The sequence below is a fragment of the Vipera berus genome (genome assembly GCF_964194415.1).
Source record: "Vipera berus genome assembly, chromosome: W".
NCBI classification, from domain to species: domain Eukaryota; kingdom Metazoa; phylum Chordata; class Lepidosauria; order Squamata; family Viperidae; genus Vipera; species Vipera berus.
Window position 1 is genome coordinate 37,449,655 of NC_138210.1, and position 16,680 is coordinate 37,466,334.

General features: G+C 47.9%; 1 protein-coding gene across 1 annotated transcript in view; it reads left to right on the plus strand.

Moving 5' to 3' along the window:
- Positions 1-13,137, plus strand: part of LOC308676259 (phosphatidylinositol 5-phosphate 4-kinase type-2 beta-like) — a gene marked incomplete at its 5' end in the record, with an annotated part of 36,047 nt that extends 22,910 nt beyond the window's left edge. The window contains one exon of the mRNA XM_081342073.1: positions 12,838-13,137. Within this exon, the coding sequence (XP_081198199.1) occupies positions 12,838-12,918 (81 nt within the window). The 3' untranslated portion in view covers positions 12,919-13,137. The remainder of the gene's footprint in view (positions 1-12,837) is intronic.
- Between the last annotated feature and the right edge of the window lie 3,543 nt (positions 13,138-16,680).

Here is a 16,680-nt window from a genome sequence, read left to right on the forward strand (position 1 = left end):
TCTCATGTCTCTCATCTTTCTCTTGGCAATGTCCCATAGATTCTCTATGGGGTTCAGGTCAGGCGAGTTTGCTGGCCAATCAAGCACAGTAATCCCACGGTCATTGAACCAGGTTTTGGTGCTTTTGGCAGTGTGGGCAGGTGCCAAGTCCTGCTGGAAAATGAAGTCAGCATCCCCATAAAGGTCATCTGCGGAAGGAAGCATGAAGTGCTCCAAAATCTCCTGGTAGACGGCTGCGTTGACCCTGGACTTAATGAAGCACAGTGGACCAACACCAGCAGATTGTCAAAACCGTCCCCCGATGAAACAATCAATCGATGAAGCGTGGTACGGTCGACAACCAGGATTCCTTTATTCACGAAACTCCAAGTGCTTACAAAGTCAGCGTTGGGAGCTATCTGCCCCAACGCGCTTTTATGACGGTGCATTTCTCAGCCTCACCCTTCCTCAATCAAACCAGCATCCGGCTGGCTCTGGATAAATCCCGCCCTCTTCCCGTCTCCCCACGCGCCCCGACACCTGTGCTTCCTTGCTTCCCCCTTGCCGGGCGTCAGGTAAGTATTTCTCCCCCAACCCTCTCGTCGTGCTCCCTTTCACCACCCAGCGTGTTATTGTCTCCCGATACCCCACTACAGCTCCTCTGGCCCCTCCCAGCACAGTGACTCCCTCCCACAAGCCCCACCATGGTCCACTGTCCGGTCCCGGCCCCGGCCCGTCCGGCGTCTCTAACAATGGCTGCCGGTCGCAATGCTCCGCTGGAGTACAGGCAGTCGCGGAGAGGGGTGTATCCTGGCGGCTGCCCTCCGGAGTGCCTGCGGGGCCTTCCACTGTTCCCTCCAACGCAGGTGCACCAGAAAGCCCCGGATCAGCTGTTTGTCGGGGCAATGGCTGCGGGTCCTGCGGGGCTGCACGTGGAAACTGGCGCTTGACCGGCTGCTGGGTTTGCCGCTCCCAGGTGAGTCCGGCTACAGGGCTTTGTGGTCAGATGGTCCGTATGCTCTCCCCCGGACGCCCCTTGTGATGTCGGGCCCACAGGGCTCAACAGGCGGCTCCCCTTACCAGGGCTCCACCTGGAAGACAAGAGGGAGATGTCACACACACCCCTACGTGAGCAACAGGCTCCACACGCCCCCCCCGGGTTTCCCTGGATACTTGCGGTGAAACGCCCGAACCAACCGAGGTGCTTGGATATCCCCCTCCACTACCCATGATGCCTCGGATGCCGGATACCCCTTCCACAACAGTAGGTATTGCACCTTTCCCCTTCGTACTCTAGAGTCAATGACGTCCTGTACCTCGTAATACCCGTTGTGGACAGGACCAGGGGACCCCTTCTCCACCCCTGCAGACACGAGAGCCAGTTTCAACAGGCTACTGTGGAACACCGGGTGGACTTTGCCAAGGAATTTGGGCAGCCTAAGCCGTATTGTCACCGGGTGATGACCTGGGTGACTTGGAACGGTCCTATAAACTTAGGGCCTAGTTTCCTACTCGGTATTTGCAAGCGCAGATACTTCGTGGAGAGGTACACCCAGTCCCCGACCCTAGGGGTGTGAAAAGGTTGTTGTTTCCTGTCTGCCTGCTCCTTGTTTGTGCTAGCTGCCCTTTTCAATGCCTCTCTGGTTGCTTTCCATACCCCCTCCATCTGTACCATCCATTCCCTGGGATGGCAGGGGGGAGCCGTCCCCTGGCCGTACTCCGGGATAGGAAGACAGTCATATCCCAATACCACCTTGTGGGGGGGTAGCTGGTACTGCTGTGCACCGCATTGTTATGGGCTACCTCCGCGAAAGCCAGTAGGTCCACCCAGTCCGTTTGTTGGTAGGACACATAGCTACGCAAATACCGCTCCACCGTGGCGTTGGCTCGTTCGGCTGCTCCGTTGGTGCAGGGATGATACCCGGAACTCAGTCCCTGGGACGACCCAATGAACTGGACAAATTCTCACCAGAATTTAGCTGTAAATTGTACCCCTCGGTCTGAAATGATACGCCTGGGCACACCATGTAAGCAGTGAATGTGTGTTAGAAACATCCATGTCAATCGCCGGGCTGACGGCAATCCTTTACACGGCACGAAGTGGGCCTGTTTTGAGAACAGATCCACAACCGTCCATATAACAGTATAACCTCGACTTTCCGGTAACTCCACGACAAAGTCCATGGGTATGTCTTGCCATGGCCTGCAGGGATCTGCCACTGATTGCAGGAGTCCCAACGGCTTTCCAGGCCGGGGTTTAGTAGTGGCACACGTATGGCCGTTCCTTACATACTCCTCGATATCCCTTTTCATGCCTGGCCACCAAAACTGCTGTCGTGCCAGGTGCAGGGTCTTCAAGAAACCAAAGTGGCCGGCTTGCTTTGTTTCATGGCATCTGTACAGGACGGCCGCTCTAAGAGGTCACGGTATATACATTCTGTCTCTGTACCAGGCCAGCCCCTCACTTAGGGTCAGAAGGTGCGGATGTTGTTGTAACCAAATGTCCTCCTTGAGCGTTTTCCGTAGGCGGTGTGGCAGGTTGTCCACTTCATCAGACCCTGTGGTTTGTATCGTTTCTGGTCCACAGGGGGGTATAATAGCCTGCACCACTTCCTCCTGTCGGCTATCATATTGTGGGAGACGTGAGAGTGCGTCCACCAGAAAGTTCATTCCCCCTGGAACGTACTTTAAGGTGAACCTGAAATGCCTGAAATATAAAGCCCATCGGACGTGCTTCGGGGCCAACTTCCTAGGTGACTGCAAGGCCTCTAGGTTTTTGTGGTCCGTCCACACCTCAAACGGTTTTTCCACTCCTTCCAGGTGGTGACACCACGTTTCCAACGCCCACCAAACAGCGAAGGCCTCTTTTTCCCAGATGGCCCAGGCTCGTTCGGTGACCGTTAGCTTCTTTGATGCATATGCACAAGGCTGTAGCGCTCCGCTACCATTTCGATAAATGACGCGTTAGGGTCGGGGTGCAACAAAACAGGTTCTCTGGCAAACATCCTTTTCAGTGACTCAAACGCCTGTTGACATTCGGCGGACCATGCCACTCTCAACCCCGGATGTGGCTTCACTGACAACCGCTTGGTCTCCAGCAGGTCCGTCAGAAGCAAAGCAATCGCAGCGAACGATGGCATGAACTGCCGGTAAAAGTTGGCAAACCCCAAAAAACTCTGCAATTGACGTCGTGTTCTCGGTGCTTGCCACTGTTGTACCGCCTCCACTTTCCTGGGGTCCATCTCAATCCCAGCTGCCAATATCCTATAGCCCAGATAGTCCAATCGGGAAGTATGAAACTCACACTTCGTGAGCTTCACATACAGCTGGGCCTCCAGGAGTTTTCTTAACATCCGCCGCACCAGAGCGATGTGCTCTTCCATGGTCCCAGAATAAATTAAAATGTCATCGAGATAAACGAGGACCCCTCTATACAGATGTTCATGCAATACCTGATTTATCAATTGCATGAACACCGCGGGAGCCCCTTGGAGTCCAAACGGCATCACACGGAACTGGAAGCTACCAAGTGGACAATTAAACGCCATTTTCCACTCATCACCCTTCTTGATTCGTACCCGGTAGTAAGCTTCCCGCAGGTCCAATCGGGTGAACACCCTCCCGCTAGCTAGATGGGCTAACATGTCTTTCATTAAGGGTAGTGGGTACAAGTGCTCGACGCACACCGTGTTAACCCCGCGGTAATCCACACATAGTCACAGACCGCCGTCTTTCTTCTCCCTGAAGAGAACGGGCGCTGCCATCCTTGAACGAGCAGGCTGGATGAACCCCCTCGCCAGGTTCTTGTCTATGTATCACTGCAACTCCTGCATCTCTCGTGGTGCCATGGCGTACATTCGCGGCTTGGACAGTTTAACTCCCGGCTCCAGCTCAATTGCACAATCCGTGGGTCGATGGGGTGGTAAAAGATCACACTCTTGTTCGTTGAAGACCTCCAGTAAGTCGGAATACTCTGGTGGTACTTGAACCTCTGACCTGGTCCCAACCCCACAAGCCTTCTCTTCATTCGGCCTTTTTCCTTCCCCCACGTGTTCGTGTTTCGGGGGTTGGGGCCCCACCCCGAGGCGAAGGTGATGACAACCCCCCTCCCACCAAATGGTCGGGCCCCATTTATCCAGCCATGTAAGACCCAAAATCACCTCCTTGGTCATGGAAGGCACCACGATAAACCACAACATTTCCCAGTGCTCCCCCGTTTCCAGGCATACAGGCTTTGTTACGTGCGTAATGGGTGCACCCCCCAAGAGGGACCCGTCCACCTGTTGGAAACGTATAGGGGTTTCCAACCGCACCACCCTAATACCAACCTTGGACACCACCTTTTGGTTAATTAAACAGTGAGTGCTACCCGAATCAATCAAAGCCTTAAACTCCAGTTTGTCACCCGTGTTGGGACTCACCAATTTTATTGGGATCGTGAAGGGGCATATTGGTGTGCTTACCATTGGGTCCTCCTCCTGCTCTTCAGTGCCACCATAGACGTCTAGATCCGCGTCCGTTGGCCTCTCCGTCTCAGTCTGGTTATTCCTCATGGGTGTCACACCCAGGGCTTGACGTGTGGCACGGGATCGCTCCACAGAACGTCCAGGGGAGATACCCCGTGCTGGTGTTGTGCCTGTCGCTACCCGAGGCACTGGCATCGGGCAGTCAGCAACACGGTGCCCCGGTTGATTACACCGGAAACAACGGAGTACGGGCCGGGGTGGTGGTGCTAAGGGTGTCACCATTGGTGTTACTGGCTTTTGCCCCTCCCGCTGCGATTGATTCAGGGCTTGTCAAGGGTCAGCCGGAGTTCTCGCACGCCATTTGCAGCCCTGCAAGCCGACATCCAACTCGACTGACACTCGGAGCCAATCCTGGAGTCTAGGAGGGATCCCGCGGACGATGCAAGCCCTTTGGAGAGCCTCATCCAGCCCAGTCCAGAAGTGGTGAATCAACATCCGCTCCGGCCACAAACTAAGTTTCCCCGCCACCTCCCTGAACTCACGAACGTACTCTGTTGCCGGGCGGCCCTTTTGTCAGAGTCCGACGATCTCAGCCTCAGCTCGTTGTACACGGGAGACGTCCTCAAAGCGTACACGTAACGCCTCAAGGAACAACCCGACATCCCCCAGCTCCCTGGCATGGTCGCTGTATAGATTAGCAACCCACACCGCAGCTTCCCCTTGAAGCGCTGTCGTGACCGCCATCACCATCGCCCACTGGGAGGCATACACTGGGCCGAATTTGTACAGATGCTGTATTACGTGGCTTAGGAAAATAGCCAAATGGTCGGGGTGGCCATCAAAAGTCATCGGCAGCGGCGATGGGCCCCATGCTGCAGCCGCTCCCCAGGGACCCGTTTGGGCTCCTGGTCCTTGCGCTTTGGGCCCCGGCTGTTGCCAACCCAACTCTCCCACTGGTGGTCCTGTGCGCCGTGCAGAGCTGCCACCTCCCGGTGCAGGCGTCTCTACGGCCCCCTGGCCCAGAGCAACAACTGGGGCTTGCATTGGAGGCACGGTCCCCTGCGGTGTACCTGGGTTTTGTGGGCCCCGGAACCAGGGACTGGCTAGACGGAAGCGAGTTTGACCCTGCCGCATGGGGCCGGCTCTGTCCTGTGACCAGCATCCGGAGTCTGGTTCAGGTTCAACGGGGGTCCATGGCTGGGGTTCTCCAAACCTGTCCCTCAGGACATCCATGTTGTAGCTACCTGGAGCTGTTGAATAACTCCACTCCTCGCCCTCCTCATCAGTGATGCGACGTTCCCTCCACTCCAGCAACGATCCCCTCTGCCTAGAAGGCTGTTCTTGGCCGGTGTCCGTCTGTCCCAAAACAGGGCTCAACCACCATTCCCCGCCACTTGCTTGCCCGCCCGTCCCCTGGGGCCCACTGCCAGCAACCACAGGGCAGGGGTCCCAGACCTTGGGCCGTACAATGGGTGGAGCCTCCGCTAGCTCTCCCATGTCAAGGGGTGCTGTGGCCCCAGCCGGTTCTCCTCCTTCAGCTGCAGGTACAGCCCCCTGGGTTCCCTCTGCCATGTCGGTCGGCTCAGAGGCCGAAACAGAACACAGCAGCAAGGAAGCAAAACGATGGCAATGCTGACTTACTGTCAAAACCGTCCCCCGATGAAACAATCAATCAATGAAGCGTGGTACGGTCGACAACCAGGATTCCTTTATTCACAAAACTCCAAGTGCTTTTATTCACGAAACTCCAAGTGCTTACAAAGTCAGCCCCAACACGCTTTTATGACGGTGCATTTCTCAGCCCCACCCTTCCCCAATCAAACCAGCATCCGGCTGGCTCTGGATAAATCCCACCCTCTTCCCATCTCCCCGCATGCCCCAGCACCTGTGCTTCCTTGCTTCCCCCTTGCCGGGCGTCAGGTAAGTATTTCCCCCCCAACCCTCTTGTCGTGCTCCCCTTCACCACCCAGCATGTTATCGTCTCCCGATACCCCACTACAGCTCCTCCGGCCCCTCCCAGCCCGGTGACTCCCTCCCACAAGCCCCACCATGGTCCACTGTCCGGTCCTGGCCCCGGCCCGACCAGCATCTCTAACAATGGCTGCTCCGCTGGAGTACAGGCAGTCGCAGAGACGGTTGTATCCTGGCGGCTGCCCTCCGATTTGCCTACGGGGCCTTCCACTGTTCCCTCCAACGCAGGTGCACCAGAAAGCCCCGGAGCAGCTGTTTGTCGGGGCGATGGCTGCGGGTCCTGCAGGGCTGCACATGGAGACTGGCACTCGACCAGCTGCTGGGTTTGCCGCTTCCAGGTGAGTCCGGCTACAGGGCTTTGTGGCCAGATGGTCCGTATGCTCTCCCCCGGACGCCCCTTGTGATGTCGGGCCCACGGGCCTCGACACAGATGACATGGCTCCCCAAATCAACACAGACTGTGGAAACTTCACACTGGACTTCAAGCATCTTGCAGTGTGTGCCTCTCCATTCTTCCTCCAGACTCTGGGTCCTTGGTTTCCAAATGAGATGCAAAAGTTGCTCTCATCAGAAAAGAGGACTTTGGACCACTGAGCAAAAGACCAGGTCTGTTTTTCTTTAGCCCAGGTAACAAGCTTCTGACCTTGTTTGTTGTTCAGGAGCGGCTTGACAAGAGGAATACGACATTTGAAGCCCATGTTCAGGATCCGTCTGTGTGTGGTGGCTCTTGATGCACTGACTCCAGCCTCAGTGCACTCCTTGTGAAAGTCCCCAACACTTTTGAATGGCCTTTTCCTGACAATCCTCTCCAGGCTGCGGTCATCCCTGCTGCTTGTGCACCTTTTTCTTCCACACTTTTCCCTTCCACATAACTTTCTATTCATGTGCTTTGATACAGCACTTTGGGAACATCCAACTTCTTTTGCAATTACCTTTTGAGGCTTTCCCTCCTTATGGAGGGTGTCAATGATGGTTTTCTGCACAACTGTCAGGTCAGCAGTCTTCCCCATGATTGTGATTCCTACTGAACCAGACTGAGAGACCATTTAAAGGCTCAGGAACCCTTTGCAGGTGTTATGGCTTAATTAGCTGATTAGAGTGGAACACTTTGAGCCTAGAATATTGCACCTTTTCACAATATTCTAATTTTCTGAGATTGTGGATTTGGGGTTTTCATGAGCTGTACGCCATAATCATCACAATTATGACAAATCACAGCTTGAACTATCTTGCTTTGCATGAAATAAGTCTATCTCATATATTAGTTTCCCCTTTTAAGTTGCATTACTGAAATAAATGAACTTTTGCACAATATTCTAATTTTTCGAGTTTCACCTGTAAGTATATAGCAAAACAAAACACACATCAATTTGGAGTTTGAGGCCAAAACAAGCTTCCCCTTTTAATTAAAAGAAGGGAAATATTTAACTGTGAGAGGTATCTCGGAGTCCTAGTAGACAATCACTTCAATATGAGCCAGCAGTGTGCTGCAGCTGCTAAAAAAGCCAACACAGTGCTAGGCTGCATTAACAGAGGGATAGAATCAAGATCAAGTGAAGTACTAATACCACTTTACAATGTTTTGGTAAGGCCACACCTGGAATACTGCATCCAGTTTTGGTCACCACGATGTAAAAAAGATGTCGAGACTCTAGAAAGGGTACAGAGAAGAGCAACAAAGATGATTGGGGGACTGGAGGCTAAAACATATAGGGAACGGTTGCTGGAATTGGGTATGTGTAGTTTAACGAAGAGAAGAGTGAGGCGTGACATGATAGCAGTGTTCCAATATCTCAGGGGCTGCCACAAAGAAGAGGGAGTCAAGCTATTCTCCAAAGCACCTGAAAGCAGGACAAGAAGCAATGGATGGAAACTAGTCAAGGAGAGAAGCAACCTAGAACTAAGGAGAAACTTCCTGACAGTTAGAACAATTAACCAGTGGAACAACCTGCCTCCAGAGGTGGTGAATGCTCCAACACTGGAGGTTTTTAAGAAGAGACTGGACAGCCATTTGCCTGAAATGGTATAGGGTTTCCTGCCTGAGCAGGGGGTTGGACTAGATGACCTCCAAGGTCCCTTCCAAATTATTATTATTATTATTATTATTATTATTATTATTATTATTATTATTATTATTATTATTATTATTATTATTATTATTAATGGTTACTTACAATTTATCCCACCAACTTCAAAAAACAGTGGGGAAAGACTAAAAGGAATATTGAACCTGGGATCTTTTGTAGGTGTGAAGTGGGAGGTCTCCTCACCTCCGACAAAAGCATCAAATAGTCCAAAGAGCCAGATTAAAAGAAAAAGACAGAAGAAAAAACTTGCTTTTGGTTTCAACCTCTGATAGAAAGGGCTGCGAGATGCTGCAGACATGCCTCCCCACATCTTGACATTCCCTTTTAAAATGACCGGGTTTTCCACAGTTATAACACTTTCCTTGAGGCTTGCTGCCTTGTGATAAAGCGGCTGCCAATAAATTGGTTTGATAAAAGGCTGTTCCTATATCCTGTAATCTGTTAACAAAATCAGGATACGGCTCAGTAGCCTTCTGCCTGATGTTAGAGAAGGCTTGATGAGGTTTGCCAGAAACAGGTACTTTTCCAAATGCTTGGTAAGCAACTTGTAAAGTAGCAGCTGGTAAAACAACTTCAGCATCAACTGGAACAAAGGGACCAGACCCATCAGCAATTTCTTCTACATTCCCCCCCCCCTTTTGCTAATTGTTCCTCTAAAATTTGCCTCTTGGGGGTATACAATGGCTGTGAAGAAGCAGAAGAATTAACCTCTTCACGAGGAGCTGAAGGTTCAATTAAAGATGATTTAGGGGGAAAAAATTTATTTTATCATAATCAGGTGGAGGTTTTGTGGTCAATTGTCCTGCCAAAGCATCAGAGCCAAATTTTTCCACTGCTTGATGGCATTGAAACCATAGATGTAATATCTGAACTGGAGCCCGGGGTTCAAGATGTAAAGTATGCCCTATCTTTACCCAGTCCTGTAAACGGAGCATCCCTCACTCCGGATACCAAGGACAATGTTTCCCTATCTCTCCAACGAGCTTCTTTATCTCTGCCACAGGTGCTTTAAGCCCTGACTTTTGTAGCAGGAAGGTAAGTTCCTTTACATGCTGCTGCTGTTGGTGAGATAGATTGCAACCCATACTTACCTCTGAGGGGTCCCGTAGGACAAAGGTACCTTTGGGGTCTATTCCAGACGAAGGTAAATATGTTGAAAGTTGCTCCCCCAGAGGGAGGTCCCTATTCCAAATTTCTTTTTGTTGGTTTGTTTGTTTTTAAAGATTTATTGTCCCTGTTCAGGGCGCCAGCTGTGGGATTCAGAGACCAGTCATCGCAGGGTGTCCCAAAATGTCTGTCTGCCTACGCAGAGTTTATTGTATTTAGTGTATACAGTTTTAACAAGCAGGAAATTACGCACAGCAAAAGCATTGTTTATTGGTGTACTCCCTAGTCAATCTTAAAGAACATCCGAACATCCCAGCCAGGGCAGAGTCTCTCTTATCTAGCTAGCTCTTGGCAGTCCTTGGCAGTGCTAATTGGAATGAGTTCATAGACATGCGGATATTAAGATACTAAGGCAGGCAGTGTGCTGTGCACGGTCCCTTCATATCCTTGACCTCCATCTCTACAAAAAATTCTTTCTGTATATTATACTTGTTTGGGGTTACACTAGAGTTTTTACTTGTTTATCACTCAAAATGATAATAGTTTTTCAGGAGGTTTGGTTGCAGAGGCCTCTAGAATTTAGAAAAAATAATGAAAAGTTGAGATATACATTTTGTTCAATAAAAGCCATATACAGCCAGAGAAACTCAGGTTGTCCACCTCTACATCAGATATTAGGTTCCAATGGTTCAAGTATATGCGGATCACCATTCTGATTATCATTTAAGTAAGATCCATCACAATCTTTCATTTTCTAATCATTTTGGTTGTCATTTTCTGACCATTCTGCAGCTTTCAACTGTACACATCAGGAATATTTTAATGTGACCACACCACAGATACATTTTGATATGATTTTTCTGTTGCTGTTGTTCTGTCTTCTGTTTCTGTCTATTCCTATGGTTTTTTTCTCCCACAAGGTACGTCCTTTCAGTGAAGGTCTTGTCAGTGTGCATGACTTCCCTCTTAAATAACCTTGTCTAGTTCAGCTCTGCCCATCAGGGCTTCATCATCCAAAGCCATAATTTAGAGAATGCTAAATGAGGGCCAGAGTGAAATTAGTGCAGAAGAATCTCTGGAGCATTCAGAATCTAGAGCTGAGGCTGTTAGGATAGCAGACAGTGTCTCCTCCATCCAGTCCAATGTACCTGTTCAACTGGGCAAGATCCAGTGCCTTTCTGCTCAGGTTTTTTTTTCTTTTCACCTGCCTTAGCAGTAACTTTAAGATGACTCTTTGTCTCCTGAGAGGTTTTTCCAATGAAATGCTAATTTTTGCTGGGCTGTCCTCTACCCTCAGCCCTTTATTTTAATTTAACACTATACAGTGAGGGGAAAAAATTATTTAATCCCCTGCTGATTTTGTACGTTTGCCCACTGACAAAGAAATGATCAGTCTATAATTTTAATGTGATCCTAATCTCAGCTTGTTACGTGTATAAAAGACACCTGTCCACAAAAGCAATCAATCAATCAGATTCCAAACTCTCCACCATGGCCAAGACCAAAGAGCTGTCCAAGGATGACAGGGACATGATTGTAGACCTACATAAGGCTAGAATGGGCTACAAGACTATCACCAAGCAGCTTGGTGAGAAGGTGACAACAGTTGGTGCAATTATTCGCAAATGGAAGAAACACAAAATAACTGTCAATCTCCCTCGGTCTGGGGCTCCATGCAAGATCTCACCTCGTGGAGTTTTAATGATCATGAGAACAGTGAGGAATCAGCCCACAACTACATGGGAGGATCTTGTTAATGATCTCAAGGCAGCTGGGACCATAGTCACTAAGAAAACAATTGATAACACACTAAGCCGTGAAGGACTGAAATCCTGCAGCGCCCACAAGCTCCCCCTGCTCAAGAAAGCACATGTACAGGCCCATCTGAAGTTTGCCAATGAACATAATGATTCAGAGGATCATTCCCCACCGTCAAACATGGAGGTGGACACATTATGCTTTGCGGGTGTTTTTCTGCTAAGGGGACAGGACAACTTCACCGCATCAAAGGGACGATGCATGGGGCCATGTACCATCAAATCTTGGGTGAGAACCTCCTTGCCTCAGCCAGGGCATTGAAAATGGGTCGTGGATGGGTATTCCAGCATGGCAATGAGCCAAAACACATGGCGAAAGGAACAAAGGAGTGGCTCAAGAGGCAGCACATTAAGGCCCTGGAGTGGCCTAGCCAGTCTCCAGACCTTAATCCCATAGAAAATCTGTGGAGGGAGCTGAACGTTCAAGTTGCCAAATGTCAGCCTCGAAACCTTAATCACTTGGAGAGTCATTAAGAGGAGTGAGACAAAATCCCTCCTGAGATGTGTGCAAACCTGGTGGCCAACTACAAGAAACCTCTGACCTCTGTGATTGCCAACAAGGGTTTTGCCACCAAGTACTAAGTCATGTTTTGCGAAGGGGGCAAATAGTTATTTCACTCATTAAAATGCAAATCAATTTATCACTTTTTTGAAATGCGTTTTTCTGGATTTTTTGTTGTTATTCTGTCTCTCACTGTTAAAATAAACGTACCATTAAAATTATGGACTGATCATTTCTTTGTCAGTGGGCAAACGTACAAAATCAGTAGGGGATCAAAGATTTTTTTCCCCTCACTGTAACAATATACTTTGGGTGTTTGAGCAGGTGCTGAAGTCACTGTTGGGGAGGTGGTCCTACTCTTTTCATGATCCTAAGGCATACTGCACCACTTTTCAGGTAAGTGCCTTTGTTGTTCCGCTGCCTGCACAAGCATGAGAGAGAGGATGGGTAACTGACTTGTAACCGCATTTTTCTGGTGGCTATATAAACAGTTTTCAGGTGTTCTGCCTCTCTGCTGCAGGTGATTATTTGGCTTTCTCTGGACTGAGCAGAAACACAGAAAGAGAGCTTTGCCCCTTGGGACAGACATGCAAACTGGACTGGGTTTGGAGAGCATTCTCTGCTGCCAGAAAGGGCTGGGATGGTGAGAAAATGTTTAAAACCTCAGTTACAGATGAGCAGTTTTTCTTCATATATGTGCATAGTTAAGATGTGGTTTCCACTGCTGTTTCCCTCAAGATAAGTCATCATCTCCTCCAGATTCTGAAGAGGACAAAACAGTATAGACTCATTTGCTACTTCTCTGAGTTTTGAAAACTTGGGGAAACCTCTTTAAAGGATTGGCTGATGCCAAGTCTTGTGCTTGAATGAAATTACATGTGCTTTAAGTTCCTTATTTTGTCTTCCAGGCTGGTGCAGAAATTTCCACTGTCAATCCCGAGCAGTATTCGAAGCGCTTCAATGAATTTATGTCCAATATCCTAACATAGTTGTCTTCCCATTGTTGGCAGAAAAGGAGGGAGAAGAAAAGTTGGGGGTGGGGCTGGAGCTATTATTTCCAGTACTACAGGACTGCAGCCTAGTCTCCTGGATGTGATGTTCTGTCAGTGCATGATGACAATGTGACCTAGCAGAAAACTAAGCTCTAGCTGTGGGCCTCTAAACTTGGTGGAAAATGGGACCTTTTCTATTTTGGTTGCTACAATAAATATCCAAACATAAACCTGAGGAATAAAGTAGTGTTAAGTTTTGTACTTCTTTCCTTTGAAAAGCATCACAGTCTCCAAATGGTCACAAGTTAATGTGAATACATAACAAGATATACAGGTGAAACTCGAAAAATTAGAATATCGTGCAAAAGTTCATTTATTTCAGTAATGCAACTTAAAAGGGGAAACTAATATATGAGATAGACTCATTACATGCAAAGCAAGATAGTTCAAGCCGTGATTTGTCATAATTGTGATGATTACGGCGTACAGCTCATGAAAACCCCAAATCCACAATCTCAGAAAATTAGAATATTGTGAAAAGGTGCAATATTCTAGGCTCAAAATGTCCCACTCTAATCAGCTAATTAGAGGCAAAGGGTTCCTGAGCCTTTAAATGGTCTCTCAGTCTGGTTCAGTAGGAATCACAATCATGGGGAAGACTGCTGACCTGACAGTTGTGCAGAAAGCCATCATTGACACCCTCCATAAGGAGGGAAAGCCTCAAAAGGTAATTGCAAAAGAAGTTGGATGTTCCCAAAGTGCTGTATCAAAGCACATTAATAGAAAGTTATGTGGAAGGGAAAGGTGTGGAAGAAAAGGTGCACAAGCAGCAGGGATGACCGCAGCCTGGAGAGGATTGTCAGGAAAAGGCCATTCAAAAGTGTTGGGGACTTTCACTGTTCTGTACCAGCCTGCTACCGGCCCTGCAGCAAAAGCAGGGACGACCCCTTTACAAACGGCAAGAGGCTGGAATAAAGTCTGCCAAATTTATTCACATAAAACAAGAGCAAGACAAAACACCAACCATAAAACACGAGCTAAGAAGCAGGAACAATCCAAGCGGTTGCCTTCAGCAAACCAGCCCTCCCACACATTCCCCTTATATAGAGTTCAGGGCGTGGCTTCTCTGTGCCTCCTTCCGAGGAGCCCCGTTGCCTTCCTCTGTTTACTCCTACTTGACTGCCTCCTGCGTCGGGCGTCCTTGAACAGGGCCAGCTGTGGGTCATCTTCATCCACGCTGTCAGGCTCACACAGCTGGGTCTCCACCAGGTGGGAGGGGCCTGGCTGAGGGCTCTGCGGAGCCTCAAAGCCATCATCAGCAAGTTCTTCAACACCCCCTCCTCCTCTGAGTCATCCGACCCAACTGCCGAACCCACAGGCTGACCCTGAATCACAACATTCACAAGGAGTGGACTGAGGCTGGAGTCAGTGCATCAAGAGCCACCACACACAGACGGATCCTGGACGTGGGCTTCAAATGTCATATTCCTCTTGTCAAGCCGCTCCTGAACAACAAACAACGTCAGAAGCGTCTTACCTGGGCTAAAGAAAAGCAGACCTGGTCTGTTGCTCAGTGGTCCAAAGTCCTCTTTTCTGATGAGAGCAACTTTTGCATCTCATTTGGAAACCAAGGACCCAGAGTCTGGAGGAAGAATGGAGAGGCACACACTGTAAGATGCTTGACGTCCAGTGTGAGGTTTCCACAGTCTGTGTTGATTTGGGGAGCCATGTCATCTGCTGGTGTTGGTCCACTGTGCTTCATTAAGTCCAGGGTCAACGCAGCCATCTACCAGGAGATTTTGGAGCACTTCATGCTTCCTTCCGCAGACGAGCTTTATGGGGATGCTGACTTCATTTTCCAGCAGGACTTGGCACCTGCCCACACTGCCAAAAGCACCAAAACCTGGTTCAATGACCGTGGGATTACTGTGCTTGATTGGCCAGCAAACTCGCCTGACCTGAACCCCATAGAGAATCTATGGGGCATTGCCAAGAGAAAGATGAGAGACATGAGACCGAACAATGCAGAAGAGCTGAAGGCCGCTATTGAAGCATTCTGGTCTTCCATAACACCTCAGCAGTGCCACAGGCTGATAGCTTCCATGCCATGCCGCATTGAGGCAGTAATTGCTGCAAAAGGGGCCCAAACCAAGTACTGAGTACATATGCATGCTTATACTTTTCAGAGGTCCAATATTTTATTTATTTATTTTATTTATTTTAATTCCATTTATATCCCGCCCTTCTCCGAAGACTCAGGGCAGCTTTACAAACTTAGCAATATTGTTCTATGTACACTCCTTGTTTTATTGATTACATGTAATATTCTAATTTTCTGAGATCGTGGATTTGGGGTTTTCATGAGCTGTACGCCATAATCATCACAATTATGACAAATCACGGCTTGAACTATCTTGCTTTGCATGTAATGAGTCTATCTCATATTAGTTTCCCCTTTTAAGTTGCATTACTGAAATAAATGAACTTTTGCACGATATTCTAATTTTTTGAGTTTCACCTGTAAATGATGGTTTCCTTTGATTGCTCATTACTCAGAGCAAATTCTCTTTGTTGCTTTCTGTAAGGATTGGACAAGAAATGGGTTGCCATTTTAAGGACAAGAACTGCAATGATGCAGGAAAACCATTTTAAGTCAGTTGAATGAAGACTTTTTACTTATGGTCTTTTGATATCCCAGTTTCTTTTCTGAATCGTCATTTCAAAAAAGATGAGGAATATGAGGGAATAAAATGGCTTCTTAAAGTTTTATGCAGATCAAGGGAGGAAAAAAGCAGTTTCAGAAGAATACACATTTATAATGGGATATGATAACAATTTTTTGGTGGAGATCATGAAGCGGTGAGGTAACTACATGAAAATAATCTCTTGATGAGCTGCAAATACATTTGTATTGAGTTAGAATACAACCTGGATTAAGTTATTTCTGTAAGGTAAAGATCTACCAGAGTTAAATTGTTCATGGTTCAAACTTTTATACGTTGATCTGGTTGCTTATGCTGTAAGACGATATTTTCCTGTTAAAAACAGTACCACTTCTTTGTAACATCTTATGCTGTGAACCACTGTGTTAGAAATACGTTTCCTTCTAGCTTTTGATCATTCCATGTTGGGAAGACTCCATTCTCAGAATATGGGGAAAACGTAATAAATTGCTGAAAGTGACTGCTCTTAACCACTAGGACCAATTGTCCTGCTAATACAGTACAGATTGTTGGAATAACTTGCACTAGCTCAGTTTTCTTAAAAGAATCCAAATTGTTCTTGCCCCATTTGAATTGCAACTTTATCTTATAATCTGCAGTTGGATTTCACAACCACAATTGTCAAATCTGCTGAAGATTTTGTATTCATTTATTCCATGTTTTCAGTATTCTTATCACGAGGATCAGTTATTTGTAATTTTATTTTATTTTTTTAAAAAGAGGGATTTCGCAGGTTATCAACCATCAACTTGCAATCAAGACACTTTGCTTACTCTTCCTGAAGGTGTTTCTTACACATGCCTTTCTTTTGAATGTGACTGTTGGGGTGTTTATGTCCTGTACCTTCTGCTTTGTGGATTCTGTCTTTTTGGGAGTAACGTAAATACTTTTTTGTTCCCGTCATGTATGTGCACTCTTTCAGATAGGATTTTTCCCATTTATAAACAACAACAAAAATTCCACAAATTACTCCACTATTCCAAAGTCATAGAATGGTTTACAAAGCTTAAAAATCATGGCATATGCTATACATAGC